The sequence below is a fragment of the Octopus bimaculoides genome, chromosome 28 (genome assembly GCF_001194135.2).
Source record: "Octopus bimaculoides isolate UCB-OBI-ISO-001 chromosome 28, ASM119413v2, whole genome shotgun sequence".
Lineage (NCBI taxonomy): Eukaryota > Metazoa > Mollusca > Cephalopoda > Octopoda > Octopodidae > Octopus > Octopus bimaculoides.
Genome location: NC_069008.1, coordinates 7,408,674 through 7,423,873, shown reverse-complemented (window position 1 = coordinate 7,423,873; position 15,200 = coordinate 7,408,674). Strand labels below are relative to the sequence as shown.

At 37.9% G+C, this 15,200-nt stretch overlaps 2 protein-coding genes across 2 annotated transcripts; one reads left to right on the top strand and one right to left on the bottom strand.

The window, feature by feature from the left end:
- Nucleotides 1-6,851, bottom strand: LOC106872547 (zinc finger protein OZF; the record flags this gene model as incomplete). The annotated part of the gene is made up of 2 exons (XM_014919575.2): nt 6,510-6,851; nt 1-1,771 (listed from the first exon to the last, which is right to left on the bottom strand). A coding segment is annotated over exon 2 (1,122 nt), but the record flags the coding sequence as incomplete, so codon positions are not given.
- Nucleotides 6,852-6,917: 66 nt separating this feature from the next.
- On the top strand, nt 6,918-15,194 carry LOC106872553 (zinc finger protein 239). Its single transcript, XM_014919580.2, has 2 exons — nt 6,918-7,109; nt 12,116-15,194. The coding sequence occupies exon 2, from the start codon at nt 12,235-12,237 to the stop codon at nt 13,021-13,023; it is 789 nt and encodes a 262-aa protein (XP_014775066.1). The 5' UTR covers nt 6,918-7,109; nt 12,116-12,234; the 3' UTR covers nt 13,024-15,194.
- Nucleotides 15,195-15,200: the final 6 nt, after the last annotated feature.

Below are 15,200 nucleotides of genomic sequence, written 5' to 3'. Positions count from 1 at the left end.
TTTCTCTCCTATATGAATGTGTTTGTGTGTAGTCAAGCTGCCTTTCTGAGAGAATGATTTACAACAGATATCACACTGATATGGTTTTGGCATCTCTCCTGTATGAGTGTATTTGTGTGTCGTTAAGTTAGTTTTCAGAGAGAATGATTTACCACAGATATCACATTGATATGGTTTTGGCCTCTGTCCTGTATGAATGTATTTATGCGTACTTAAGTTACTTTTCTGAGAGAATGATTTATCACAGATATCACAGTCATATGGTTTTGATTTCTGGCCAATGTGAATGTGCTTGTGTGTGGTTAAATTACATTTCTGAGAAAATGACTTGTCACAAATATCACATTTATATGGCTTCTCTCCTGTATGAATGTGTTTGTGTTTAGTTAAGTGAGCATTTTGAGAGAAAGATTTACCACACATAACACAGAAATATGGTTTTTCTCCTGTGTGAATGTGTCTGTGAGTGCTTAAGCTACCTTTCCGAGAGAATGATTTATCACAGATATCACACTGATATGGCTTCTCTCCTGTATGAATGCGTATATGTCTATTTAAGTCATCATTTTGTGAGAAAGATTTACCACAGATATCACACTGATATGGCCTCTCTCCTGTATGAATACGTTTGTGAATAATTAGATTATATATTTGAGAGAAAGATTTACCACAGACATTACATTCATATGGTTTCTCCCCTGTATGAATACGTTGATGTTTAGTTAAGTTACTTTTCTGAGAAAATGATTTACCACAGATATCACAGTGACATGGTTTTTTATCTGTATGAATACGTTTGTGAATAACTAAATTATATACTTGAGAGAATGATTTACCACAGATATCACAGTTATATGGTTTTTCTCCTGTATGAATAAATTTGTGTTTACTTAAGTTACCTTTCTGTGAGAATGATTTCCCACAGATATCACACTGATATGGTTTCTCTCCTGTATGAGTATGTTTGTGAGAATTTAAGCAACCACTTTCTGAGAATGGCTTTTTACAGATATCAGAGTAGCATGATGTTGTTTGTATATCAGTTGGTATCTCTTCAGTAAAATCATTTCTTTTAGATGGTGTTTCACATTTAACATAATCCTCACACAATTCCGTTTCCATAGTTTTTCTTCTCACACTACAATACACAGTTGTTTTTACTTTGTCGTTATTCTCAACAAATATTTATTTTGCTATATTTCCATTATCTGTGAATTTAGTAATGAGCCTGCAAATTCCTTTATAATATGTTATGATGTGAGTATACACGTCTGGTGTAAAATGGTATTACATAAATAAATAGTTGGTTGTAGTTATCTAAAACTAACCTATTGCAGAAATATATTAACACAAAATGTACTCCATACTTCTTGAACATCGGTACGTTACTCAGTAATCACTGTTCAGCTACCGACTGTTTAACCAAAATGGTCAGGCTGACACTGGTCAACTACGCCTTGACAGTTCACTCAGTTCTTATTCATTGTAATCGGTTAGTCCACCTTCAGTCACATGGGGGGGTTCAGGATTCTCCCATAACATAATACCAGTTTAATTAGAATGGAAAACCACCTAGTCTTGCATAGTGAAGCATAGAAATCTTGTTAATAATTTCATAGGAAATATTTCACAGGTACTGTAACATAGATTTATATAAACATGGTTAATCCCTTCTGTATAACATCTTCCTTGTATTTTAGAAAACAATAAATATTGATGATGTATCCAAGGTAACCAAAACTATTCTTTAATTCCAACACCATCTGGTATTCTGAAAAAAAAGAAGAGTATAAGCTATAGAAGACACTCAACAGCAGAAATTTTACAACACTTCTAATAATAATAGACTATAGATATAAACCTTTGTCTAAACCAGCGATTCTCAACCATTTTTTTCCTATGGACCCTCATTGCCATTCTATGTTTAAAAACTAGCTTTTATAGGCACTGCTTCCAAAATCCCTATTTTGTTTTCACACATTAACTTAACATTAACATTAACATTAGAGAAAGGAATCCAGTTGTTTCTTGCAATAAATACATCTGGAGCAATTTAACCTCAATTTAACCCTTTAGCATGTAAACCAGCCATATCTGGCCAAAATATGTTTTATGCTCAAATGGGCCAGATCCATTCTCTCACACCTACCCTACAATGTCATTCTAAAAGTAAACAATCACATCACTGAAATATCAAAGCTTTAAATTTGACAGATTAATCTGAATGCTAAGGGGTTAATATTTTGCTTGCATGGACTCCCAATGGGTCATATGGACTCTGTATGAGAACCACTGGGCTAAACAAAGTTATTTTCAAATTTACCATCAGAATTACATCATACAACTTTATGTGATATCTATAGATATATTTTAATCTTATTTCGGCCAAAGATTAAGATTAATGTAATATAAAGCTGAAGCAAATTAACACCAAATATAGATATATTCTTTTATTCTTTCACTCGTTTCAGTCATTTGACTAAGGCCATGCTGGAGCACTGCCTTAAAGGGTTTTAGAGAAAGAAATTGACCCTAGGGATTATTCTTTGTAAGCCTAGTACTTATTCTATCAGACTCTTTTGCCAAACTGCTAGGTGACGGGGACAAACACACCAGTATCGGTTGTCAAGCGATAGCAGCGGGGACAAACACAGACACATGTAAATACATGGTGGCAGGGAACTGTATCAGATAACCAGAAAGGAAGCTAGGAAACAGATATACTCAGCCAGAGGGGAGGCAGAAACGAAGTTTGCCAATGTGATGTGAGGACCAGAGACAGTATGTGAGAGAAAATCGTGATGTCACAGAAGAGAGAAATGTGTCCACGTGGATGATGGTGCACTTGCATTTGATGATTCTACAAAGAGACTTGAAGATGCCACTATGAAAGGCTGCTAAATTAAGAGAATGAATAGGAGAATGAGAATCTGCCAAATGTTGACCCAACTGAGGGACCAGCTATCTGAATCGATAACTCCAGTAAGGTGGTCTTCGGACCCCGCTTGCACTTCAGAAAATTCTTGCTGGTAGGGTCAAATTATGAATAGCCGTCGAAGGGAGACAGAGAAACGAAGTCTTTTTCGCCTCCATTTACTAGAGGCCACTTGCCAGAGAGGCTACAGGCCAATGGGTTTAGGGTCTGAAGAAACGCTGAAAAGCTAAGCACTAAGGATGTGAAACCCCAGTTTTACCCCACAGACCGGACATACATACATACCTATCTATTCATATAAACAGATACATATATACATACATACATACATACACACACACACACATATATATATATATATATATATATATATATATATATATATATATATATATATATATATATATATATATATATATATATATATGCACAGTGTCTTCATTCAACTCCAAAGAAAAATAACTTTGAATTATGTAAATATAGACATGGCAGAAGTCAATTTATTGGATTGTCATTGATTACTTTAAATACATGCAAAAGAGAGGATGGAGGGTTTCTGTAAAAATATTTGCGACTGAATTAACAGAACTACTGCTAAGTGCATGCACACACATTGTAACCCTATGATCCAGTTTAGTAATCTTATTCCAGAGTTCCAACTATGTTTGAAATTCTTTCCTGGAAACCTGCAAAAGTTTTTCTGTTTTATAATTTGTTGCCCCTTGTTTCACAACAAAGTGCAAGACATTGATACTAGTTTATCTTTAACTAGTACATCATAAAACTCTGTTGTATGGGTTTCTTGATTTTTATCAATTTTAAACTCACAGATCATGCACTTGAGTGACGATAGACATTTTGCAACTTTATTCATTTCCAAACTTTACTTTAGCATTAATTCGGTTTTTGTAATTTTTGATTTATATTTACTTTGATTAAAAAAAAAATTATGTTTAAAATACTGAAAAGAGCTTCTGTTCATTTATGAAAATCTTTTAATGATCATCCTTTGTCTAAAAAATAAATTCTATGGCTTAGTGGTTATAGCGTTGGCCTTATGATTGTGAGTTCGATTCCTGGACTGGACTCTGTGTTGTGTTCTTGAGCAAGACACTTTATTTCACGTTGCTCCAGTTCACTCAGCTGTAGAAATGAGTTGCAACGTGATTGGTGCCAAGCTGTTTCAGCCTTTGCTTTTCCCTTGGACAACATCAGTGGTGTAGAAAGGGGAAGCTGGTATGCATGGGTGACCACTAGTCTTCCATAAACAACCTTGCCTGGACTTGTGTCTAGGAGGGGAACTTTCTAGGTGTAATCCCACGGTTATTTGTCACCAAAGGGTGTCCTTCTTCAATGTGAAATAAGTAAATGTGATCAGTGTTTAGGAGTTCACTGTAGTACATTGAGCCACATTGGATATTAAAGACCATTTGCAATCATGAAGGCACAAAGCAAATGTTTTGTTGCTAGTTTGTTGTGATTAAATACTCACCACCACCACCACAAAAAATCAGAAAAGGGGTAGATATAAACTCCATACATTGTATCTAATCTAAGTTATGGACACACAAGAGATGTAATAGAATTATAGACAGACTAGCAGAGAACAAGCCTCATATGTGATAGATGTATTGAAGCAGTACATTCTATGAACACGCCAGAAACAGACTTCCTTGAATGCCTAGATGGCCCACCAGAAGTAATTGATAGCTTTTGCTACCTAGATGAAATCAACAAAGTAGGTGGTTGCTTTGAAAGTGACATGAGTAAGAATGGGTTGGTGAAAGTTCAGGGAGCTACTACCACTACTGGCAACAAAAGATTTTATTTCTCCCACAGGGTGAATGCAATGCTATGTAGTAGTGAAAGATGGGCCTTGAATACAGAGAAACTGAGAAGACAGGAAAGAAATGAGGAATGAGGCAATCGTACTCCATTGGATGCATAATGTAAAGTTTGCATGAACAGCATTGTATAAATGTGCTGAGAGAAAAACAGAGCAGAAGAGGAATCAGATGTTGCTTGCAAGAAAGAAGACTGTGCTGGTATGGACAAGTGATGCATATGGATAAGGACAGTTGTATAAAGAAGTGGAAATCATTAAATGTGACTGGAGCTTGTGAATGAGGGAGATCCAAGAAAACTTGGGGTGAAGTAGTGAAGACTGACCCCAGGAGCCTAAGCTTCACAGAGGAGATGACAAAGGATTAGGATATCTGGCAGTATGCAGCTCACAAGAAGACCTGCCCATTACAGTGAAACTGACTTCTAGAAGTGAATGTCTATATACTATATGTGTGTATGTAAAAATATGCACCTCATCCATCTCCTCCTCTCAGTCCTGTCCCCACCATCCCTTCCCTGACATCACCTTATTTCTTGCTGTCTGGAAGCATTTCTCTTGTTAATCATTTTTCATCCATTAACATTATTCTCTACATTCATGTTACACTGATCATCTCTCCTCCCTACTAGACCACCACACCGGATTTTCTCCTTCCCTTGCAGCAGCCTACCCAGTGAAAAGTGCTTTTGCTTATAAAAGATATTTTACATTAATTCCAATTTCAAAAATATAGTACCCCTGCTGGGGGTGCTATAAATGCGGTGTTTTTACTGCATTTTTGATTTGAGGCAAAATATATTTTTTAACAAAAGTTCACAACCTTACAAAAACGATATCAGCTAAGCAAATGGCCTTCCCTAAATGCATTCAAAGCAATATAGCATAATATGATCACTATAATGTGTGTAAATAAGAGTATTATGTGAATGAAGGCTACACTAATTATACAGAAGTGAAAACACATAACATTAGAATAAGATATTCCCTCGTGCTAACCCTACTTCTAGGATATTACTACGAAATGGATCAGTAATAGCTACAAAGAGCTAAATGGTGATGAGATGTCCAGGGGCCATCTGGACAAGGTGAATAGAACTGAGAGGGAACAGAGGAATTAGGTAAGTGAAAACAGATAACAGAATAAGATATTCCCTCATCCTGACCCCACTTCTAGGAAATTATTACGAAACTGAAATATTGGATGATATTTTTGAAACCCCAGCATCGAATGTTACATGATATAAAGTAATTTATAAATTTTGGTGGAACCCCGGTAACTGAAATATATATTTTTTTTATGTTGCTGGTCAGATGTCGATATTAATTCAATAGTTCTATACATGGTTTGAGATGAAAGATTGAAAATATTTAAACAATAACAAGACAAATGACCAAGTTTATTCTAATAATATTCATTAATGTAATATTGATTTACTTCTGTCTATATTTTTATGTCTACTGATTAAAGCAATTTGGAATAAGTTCGTTAATTTTGCTTGATGCTGAAGTCTTGTTTAATCGTTGATTCCAAACTGTAGCGGAGAATAGAATTAACACTAACGCCTTTCTTCAAGCGCTAAAAAAGCTTTCATTTTAGTTGTCGGTGGGTGGTGGGCAAAATACCGATCTTCACTAAACAAAAAAAAAAGAAATCGGTATCTTGAACTCTACAGTGTCAACGAAAGTCTATAGTATTAATACATAATACTTTCATCATTGTATACTTACAGAAATGCTTTATAAAGGATATTGTTACAAAATTGCGTAGTAGTCGTGAAAGATAATTCAAGAGATAATACTATAACTGTTATGGTTTCATAAAGGTTGTTGTCATAAATATGTGCAGCAGAAGTGAATCCAGAAGACACAAAACAATGACATCAAGATGACAAAGAACTACAACAGCGCATGCGTGAAGGATATACTAAGAATAACAACTCTCATTACATCCCTTTTTCTTTCAATATATTGTCGATTGTAATATAATGTATTTTGTTCGGTGGCTAACAACAGTCTCTCTTAATATCAAATATAATATAATGAAAATAATATCGTAATGTTGTCAGAGTAACTGTTAGATAGACATCTTATATTAATAGTTAGCTATTATGGGCTGAATTAGAAATAGGAAGTGACGTCACGTACACGAGACAGAGCCTGCGCATGAAGCAGAGAAGGCAAAAAACAAAAAGATTTTGGCGGTTGACGCGTTTGGTCTGAGTCTTGTCTCTGGTAACTCCTGGACCTTTGCCTGTTCTAGATATGAGTAGTTGGTGCTATTCTTTCTCTTCTTTGTGAGCAACTTGAAGCACGAAGTCATTATCGGAGGTAAGGTCAGATTATCCTTTGTTGTTCACCTATTTCTGCCTCCAGCTATTTCGCTCAATAACAAAACATGTCTTGGAAGGTAAGAATCAGTAGCGAAAATAATAAGGCTTCTCCGATGGCGACGGGTATGTGGTTAAAGAAAGTGAGACTGATAGCGAAACTGTTGCGAGTGCTAGATTTAGTGCGTTTTGTGGTGTTGCGTCTAGAAAGGAATGTATTAGCTTTGTATTAAGAAATAAGTGGAGCAAGATGGAGGGAAAAGAGAAACCAGTTTGAAAGAGGCTTTCACGGACGGCTTGTTTGTGTCTTACAGTAAACCACGAGTTATATATACATTCTGATTGTAGTAAAATATAAACTAAATAGTTCAACGTGTTTCTTATACATTCCAGTGAGAATGTGAAATATGAGCAATGACCTCAAGGTCAAAGTTTGAAGTGCATGAGGGTCAAAGAAAATCTTAACACAACTTCCAACAACAATTATTCACATATAATTGTCACTTGTTTTTCATATAACATATAATTACGACACAGTATTTTGTTGAAGTAGTTTACAACGTGTTTAAAATGAGAACATGTTGAACAATGGAATGATTTTTTGAATGTAAACAAAACAACGAGTCCAGTAAGTGGAGCCATCTGTCGGATAATGGAGGAAATAAATCATATAAAGTCCACAGCTTAACTTGATTGCATGTCATTATCGGGTTCTGACTCGCTGTTTATGTCTGAAAACGGTGTCCTTGTACTTCTTTGTCTTCGCATTGGCTGAAAGGCATCTTAACCAAGCTTGGGACGAATCGGGTTTCCAAAACCTGTTGGCGACACTATTGTTCTGTTGTCAGAGAAATTTATTAATGTTTGAATAAATTATATTTGTAATATTAGACAGAGGCACCGGTTCATGTCCATTGCTACATTCTTACAGTAAAATGTTAAACCAAGTAAAACTATTGTCATATGCATATCATAAAGGGAAACTTCTCGACTCACGCACACACACATACACATACACATAAAAAAAAAGACATTAATAGACCTCTTCGTTATGTGATTATCGGGTTAAGAAGTCTCATAACTTTGTCATGCAAAACGCTTGTGACACTAAAATTTTAAAAAAGTAATGACACTCCAGTTAGGAATGTTATCCAACCATAGGAAGAATACCGAAACTTAGAGACATTATATCTAGGTGTGGGTCTTTGGCCCACTTTTAGGTTCAGTCCCACTGTGTGGCACCTTGGGCAAATGTTTTCAGGTGGACCAAAGCATTGTGTATGTACATGTCTATGTGTGTGTGTGTGTCTCTGTTTGTCCCCCTCATCACTGCTTGACAACCAGTGTTGGTGCGTTTACATCCCTGTAACTTAACAGTTCAGGAAAAGAGGCTGATAGAATAAGTACTAGGTTTAAAAAGAATATGCCCTGGGGTCGATTTGTTTGACTAAAGCCCTTGAAGAGGGTGCTCCAGTATGGCCACAGTCAAATGACTGAAACAAGTAAAAGAATAAAGACGTGTAGATATATATGTAAGAACGACTGTGCGAACCCAAAAGGAGAAATGGTGACGAATGGTAAAACAGGGCTCCTTTTATTAAACACGTCACACGGTCGAACACAAAAATATATCAAATGATATGTAAATATGTTATACTTCGATAACGTAGTGAATTCGTAAATGCCAGTAAGATACAAGATAGAACACAACCGATGGAGATGAATAACAGTAGAATTTATTGTTGCATTAAAATGTATGTCTGTGTGTGTGTGAATGCGACATTATAAAAGACAGGCCGTTGTGTAAAGAAAAGAGTGTGTGTAAGTGATGCATGTATGTGTATGCGTGAGATACAGCAGATATAAAAAAAGTCAGTAACACATACGAATTTGCCAGTTCTTAGAGTACACAATAGGAACAGTCTGTATGTAAGAAGTTGAAGCGTGTGGGGCAGATCGATCACTCGTTGTGATGTTAGGACTTCCATGCCAAGCCGGGTTCTTGTATACAGTTGTTCGTCGCAGGCTAGGTTCTTGTCTGTTGTCTATCGTGGCGAAGGTGAATCGCACAAACAGAGTTAGAAGTTAGCTGGTGTACGTATAAGTCATGTTGGCGATGCTGGTGGCGAATCTTGTAGTTCGTAGTTGAAGTGGTGTTGATGATGGTGGTAGTCGTAGTGTTGTGTTGACTGGCGGCGATGTTGGTAGTAGTCGTAGAGTCGTGTTGCTTCTGGTAGTCGTACGAAGCTGTGCTTGTTGTCGCTAGCTGCTGCTGCTGTGTGTGGTACACGGAACAGGTCTCTAAGAGATCTGAACCGAGACGATTAGGCGGGTATAATTTAGGCTATTTATAACAAATTAGGGGCTCCAGGAAAGCATTAGAAAAACACTATCACGTGACCTTATTACGGGCTGTGATTGGTCAGTTTGCGTTCTGGCGGGAACGGTACAAAGCAGTTGCCGCTTCAAATAATAATCAGTCACGTGATGACAAGGAAAGAGATGTTTTCTACTACGCCCGAACTTGATTATATTTATAACAGCGAGAGAAGATGGCTTCTTTGTATACAATGGCGATCGAGGTGTTAGTTTCACTACATATATATATATATATAACAATTAGAATGAGTGTTCAACACTGCATTGATGGATAAAAATTCTTTATATATATATATATATATACACACACACCAATCCCTCGACTACTGCAGGTGTTACATTTCAAAACCCCTCATGATAGGTGAAAATCCACGAAGTAGTAACTGTACTGTATATATTTTTAAAATTATTTTTATAATTTGTATATATTTATTTTAGCATAAATGCAAAACAACACCCTTGAAGAATCAACGTAAGCTTAAATAATAAACCGTGATATGACGAGGGATTACTGTAGACATATTAAAGGAAAACGAAACCAAAGCGGGATGAGCATCTCAGGTCATTTATGATATTTAATTAGAGTAAGATGAATCAAAAGAAATACAAGTAATTAATGTCTTACAGCTGTTTCTGGGATATCCCAAGTAATGGGTCAACACCCCCATATACTGGGTACACTGTCATCGGGGACTAGGTGTGTATGCAGGAAAGTTCCAGACAGAGAATTCACAGCAGATAGAAGAATAAAGTTCACAGTTCATCTTGTTCCAGAGGGTATGAAAGTTTGTCCATATTTCCGTGAAGGTATCGCCCCTTAAATATAATCTCAGGTAAATCCAGGCAATATTATGAGTGAGGTATTGAAATTGAAGGAAGTAGTTAGCTTGTAAGAAAAATGATCCACATCTCACATTATATTCCCTTGTGGATCATTTTTCTTACAAGCTAACTACTTGATCTATTTCCTTCAACTTGAATGCCTCACTCAAAATATTGACTGGATTTACCTGAGGTTATACCTTCATGGAAATATGGACAAACTTTCATACCCTCTGAAACAAGATGAACTGTGAACTTCATTTTTCTATCTGCTGTGAATTCTCTGCCTGGAACTTTCCTGCATACACACTTTGTCTATGAATTACGGAATACCCAGTGTATGGAGTATTGAGCCATTACCTGGGATATCCCTGAAACAGCTGTACGACATTAATTACTTTTACTTTTTTTAATTTACCTTACTCTAATTAAATATTTTAAATGACCTGAGATACTCATCCTACCTTGGTATTGTTTTCCTTTAATATATACCTGCTAACTTGGAAGCCTACTACAAATCCCTACCTCCAGCCTCAGCTGTGAGCTTGGAACCTAACGGATGACCAATTATAGCACTTACACAGTGTACCTATTGGTTTAGATCATCAATGAACTAGACCCCTGTTTGTCAAAAATGTCATCAACAGTAGATATACATCACCATCACTCCAATACTGGTTCCCAGCCATGTGATTTTTCATGTTGGGAAACAGATGATAGTCAGACAGATCCAAATCAGAATAGGGAGGGTGATCAACCAGTTCAAAGCCACAACCACTTACAGCAGCCATTGAAAGCAAGGACTTGCATGCTGGAGCACTGTCCTCATGAGACAAGACCCCTTTCAGCAGTTTTCCTGGCTGTTTGGTCTTGATAGCCTTTTGTAACTGCCTCAGAAAATTGGCATAGTACTCTCAATTGATGGTGTGTCCCGTTTGAAGATAGTCAATAAACACAGTGCCTTTTGCATCCTAAAAAACTGAGGCCATCACATTCCCTGCAAATGAAATGACTTTGATCTTCTTTGGAGCAGGTGAGGAGACCGTCTCTTTGTATGTAGCTCAAAGTGATGAAGCAAAATTCATCCTAGGTTAGGAAACCAGCTGGATCTGCCTGAAACAATGTTTGATTTTCCCCGATCTGGCCTTTTGCACCTACCCTACAATGTTATTCAAAAAATAAACAGACCCATCATCATAATCTTGAAGCTTTGAGATAATGCGTGATTAATTCAAAAACTATGTGAATAAATAAGCTTTACATTCATCATCATTGTTTAACGTCTGGTCTTCATGCTGGCATGGGTTGGACGGTTTGACAGGGAGCTGTCCAGACTCCAATTCTCTGTTGTGGCATGGTTTCTATGGCAGGATGCCCTCCCTAATGCCAACCACTTTACAGAGTGTTCTCGGTGTTTTTTTATGTGCCACAGGTATGGATGCACTATGCAACATTGACACAAGTGCTTTTTTAAGTGGCACCAATACCTGAAAAGACAAGCTTGTATGTGTGGAAGACAGATTTTATTTAGCTTGACGTGTCTTATCAAGTTCAGCAACTTACATCTCCCAGTCCCATGTCATTTCTTCAATAAGGCCCAACATACAAAGATCCTTTCTCACCATTTCTTCTCGCGTCTTCCTGGACAGAGTAACTTGAATACCAATGGGTTAATGACAAATTATAAAGTAAATTGTTCAGATAAAAGTTTATATCTATAGTTTATTGTTATAGAAATGTAAAATTTCTGCTATAGTATATTAATATCTATTTGCTATTGTATATTATATTTTTTTGTTATTTCAGAATATCTTGGATTACATTGAAGCATCTCCAGATACTAAGATTACAGTTTGAAATAACCAGAACAAATAAAAACAGAAATTAGAAAACCATCCAAATATTGTGGTAAGAAAAGAAAAATCATGATGAATGAAATGTGTGGGAACACTGCAGAATGGAATATCCAGTCTCAAAGGATTGATTTTACAGATGTGCGTCCAAAAGATACAGGAAAAACATACCACTGTGATATCTGTAAAAAGTCATTCTCTCGTAGGGGGAACCTCACAACTCACAGACGGATTCACACAGGAGAGAAACCATATGATTGTGACGTCTGTGGTAAATCATTCTCGAAAAGTAATAATTTATCTAGTCACAAACGAATTCACACAGGGGAGAAGCCATATCAATGCGATATCTGTTATAAATCATTTTCTAAGGGAAGTAATTTAACTGAACACAAACATATTCATACAGGAGAGAGACCATATCACTGTGCTATCTGTGGTAAATCATTCTCAAAAGTTGGTGACTTGGCTACACACACCCGCATTCATACTGGAGTGAAGCCATATCAGTGTGACGACTGTGGCAAATCGTTCTCCAAAAGTGATAACTTGACTAATCACAAACGAATTCATACAGGAGAGAAACCATATCCATGTGATATCTGTGGGAAATCATTCTCAAAAGTAAGCAACTTAACTGAACACAGACATATTCATACAGGAGAGAAACCATATCACTGTGATATTTGTGATAAATCATTTTCTAAAAGTAGTAATTTAACTAGTCACAAACGTATTCACACAGGTGAGAAGCCATATCATTGTGATATCTGTGGTAAATCATTTTCCAAGGGATGTAACCTAACGAAACATAAACGTATTCATAAAGGAAGGAAACTATACCACTTTGATATGTGCTGAATCATTCTCTCAAAAATTACAATTAAACAGGTATCTAATCATACTGAAGAATTGCTGTATCAACATCAAAAATCATTTAATGAAAAATATCATCCATCATAACATCATCATCATCATCATCATCGTTTAACGTCTGCTTTCCCTGCTAGCATGGGTTGGACGATTTGACTGAGGACTGGTGGACCAGGTGGCTACACAAGGCTCCAATCTGATTTGGCAGAGTTTCTACAGCTGGATGCCCTTCCTAACGCCATCCACTCCTGAAGGCCAGTGAGGTGGTACTGGCAACAGCCACGCTCAAAATGGTGTATTTTACATGCCACTGGCACTGGCAACGGTCTCGCTTGAATGACTTTTCACAGGCCACTGGCACAAGTGCTAGGAAGGCGACGTTGGTAACAATCATGCTCAAATGGTGCTATTTACATGCCATCGGCACGGAAGCCAGACAGCTGGTGCTCTTAGTGCTGCACTGGTACAGGTGCTTTCACTTGCCCCAACTGGTCTTTGCAAGCCGAATTTAGTGTTCAATGACGGTGCCAGTCTACAAATTTAGTTCGATTTCAATTTGACTTGCCTCAACAGGTCTTTGCAATGAAGGAATGTTATGCGTAAGTGGGCTGGCTACATCCCTGGCAGAGGCCTTGGATTTTGGTCATACTTGGCTTGCCGGGTCTTCTCACGCACAGCATATTTCCAAAGGTCTCGGTCATTAGTCATTGCCTCGGTGAGGCCTAATGTTCGATGGTCGTGCTTCACCACCTCATCCCAGGTCTTCCTGAGTCTACCTCTTCTACAGGTTCCCTCAACCGCTAGGCTGTGTCACTTTTTCACACAGCTATCCTCGTCCATACCAGCGCAATCGTCTCTCTTGCACACCACAACTGATGCCTCTTAGGTTCAACTTTGCTCTCAAGATACTTACTCTCTGTTGAGTATGCACACTGACATTACACATCCATCGGAGCATACTGGCTTCATTTTTGCGAGTTTACGCATGTCCTCAGCGGTCACGGCCCATGTTTCACTGCCATGTAGCATGGCTGTTTGTACACATGCGTCATACAGTGTGCCTTTTACTCTGAGTGAGAGGCCTTTTGTCGCCAGCAGAGGTAAGCTCTCTGAACTTTGCCCAGGCTATTCTTATTCTAGCAGCTACACTTTCAGCGCACCCTCCCCCACTACTAACTTGGTCACCTAGATAGCGGAAGCTATCAACTACATCTAGTTTTTCTCCTTGGAATGTGGCAGAAGTTGTTTTCTGCACATTTACAGTGTTTATAGCTCCTGAACATCTGCTACATACAAAAACTAACTTCCTAGTTAACCTGCCTTTGATATTGCTGCACCTCTTATGTGTCCATAGCTTGCACTGGATACATGTTATAGAGTTTCTACCTACACCTTTTCTACAGATCGAGCAGAGCCATCTGCCTGAAGGGGTTTGTGTTTTGTCTACCTTCCTACTTATTAGGACTTGGTTTTTGCTAGGTTGACTCTAAGGCCCTTCGATTCTAGTCCCTGCTTCCACACCTGAAACTTCTCCTCTAGTTCTGATAGTGACTCAGCAATTAGTGCAAGGTCATCAGCAGAGACGAGCTCCCAGGGGCATCCTGTCTTGAATTCCTCTGTTATCGCCGGGAGGACTATGATAAATAGGAGGGGCCTGAGGACAACCTTGGTGGACCCCTACCTCTACCCGGAATTCTTCACTGTACTCATTGCTAACCCTCACCTTACTGACAGCATCTCTGTACATGGCTCGTACAGCTCTCACTAACCATTCTTCTATCCCTAGTTTCTTTATTGGCCACCAGATAATGAATCGGGGGACCCTATCAAAGGCTTTCTCCATGTCAACAAAAGCCAGGTACAGAGGTTTATCATTGGCTAGGTGTTTCTGCAGCTGTCTTACCAGAAATATAGCATCAGTGGTGCTTTTCCCTGGCACGAACCCAAACTGCATCTCATCTAAACTGACAGTGCCAGATATTTTGAGCATCTCTGCAGTGATTCCTGATGGGCCGGGGGCTTTCCCTGTCTTCATAGTCTTAATTGCTTTATCTACCATGGTACTGTCAATTCGGATAGCTGGTCCCTCTGTTGGCTCGACATTCGGCAGACTCTCATTCTCCCATTCATTCTCTTTATTGAGCAATCTTTCGTAGTGGCATCTC

What these genes read in the sequence shown, in the direction of transcription:
- LOC106872553 (XM_014919580.2), top strand. Translation starts at nt 12,235, where the DNA reads ATGATGAATGAAATGTGTGGGAACACTGCAGAATGGAATATCCAGTCT.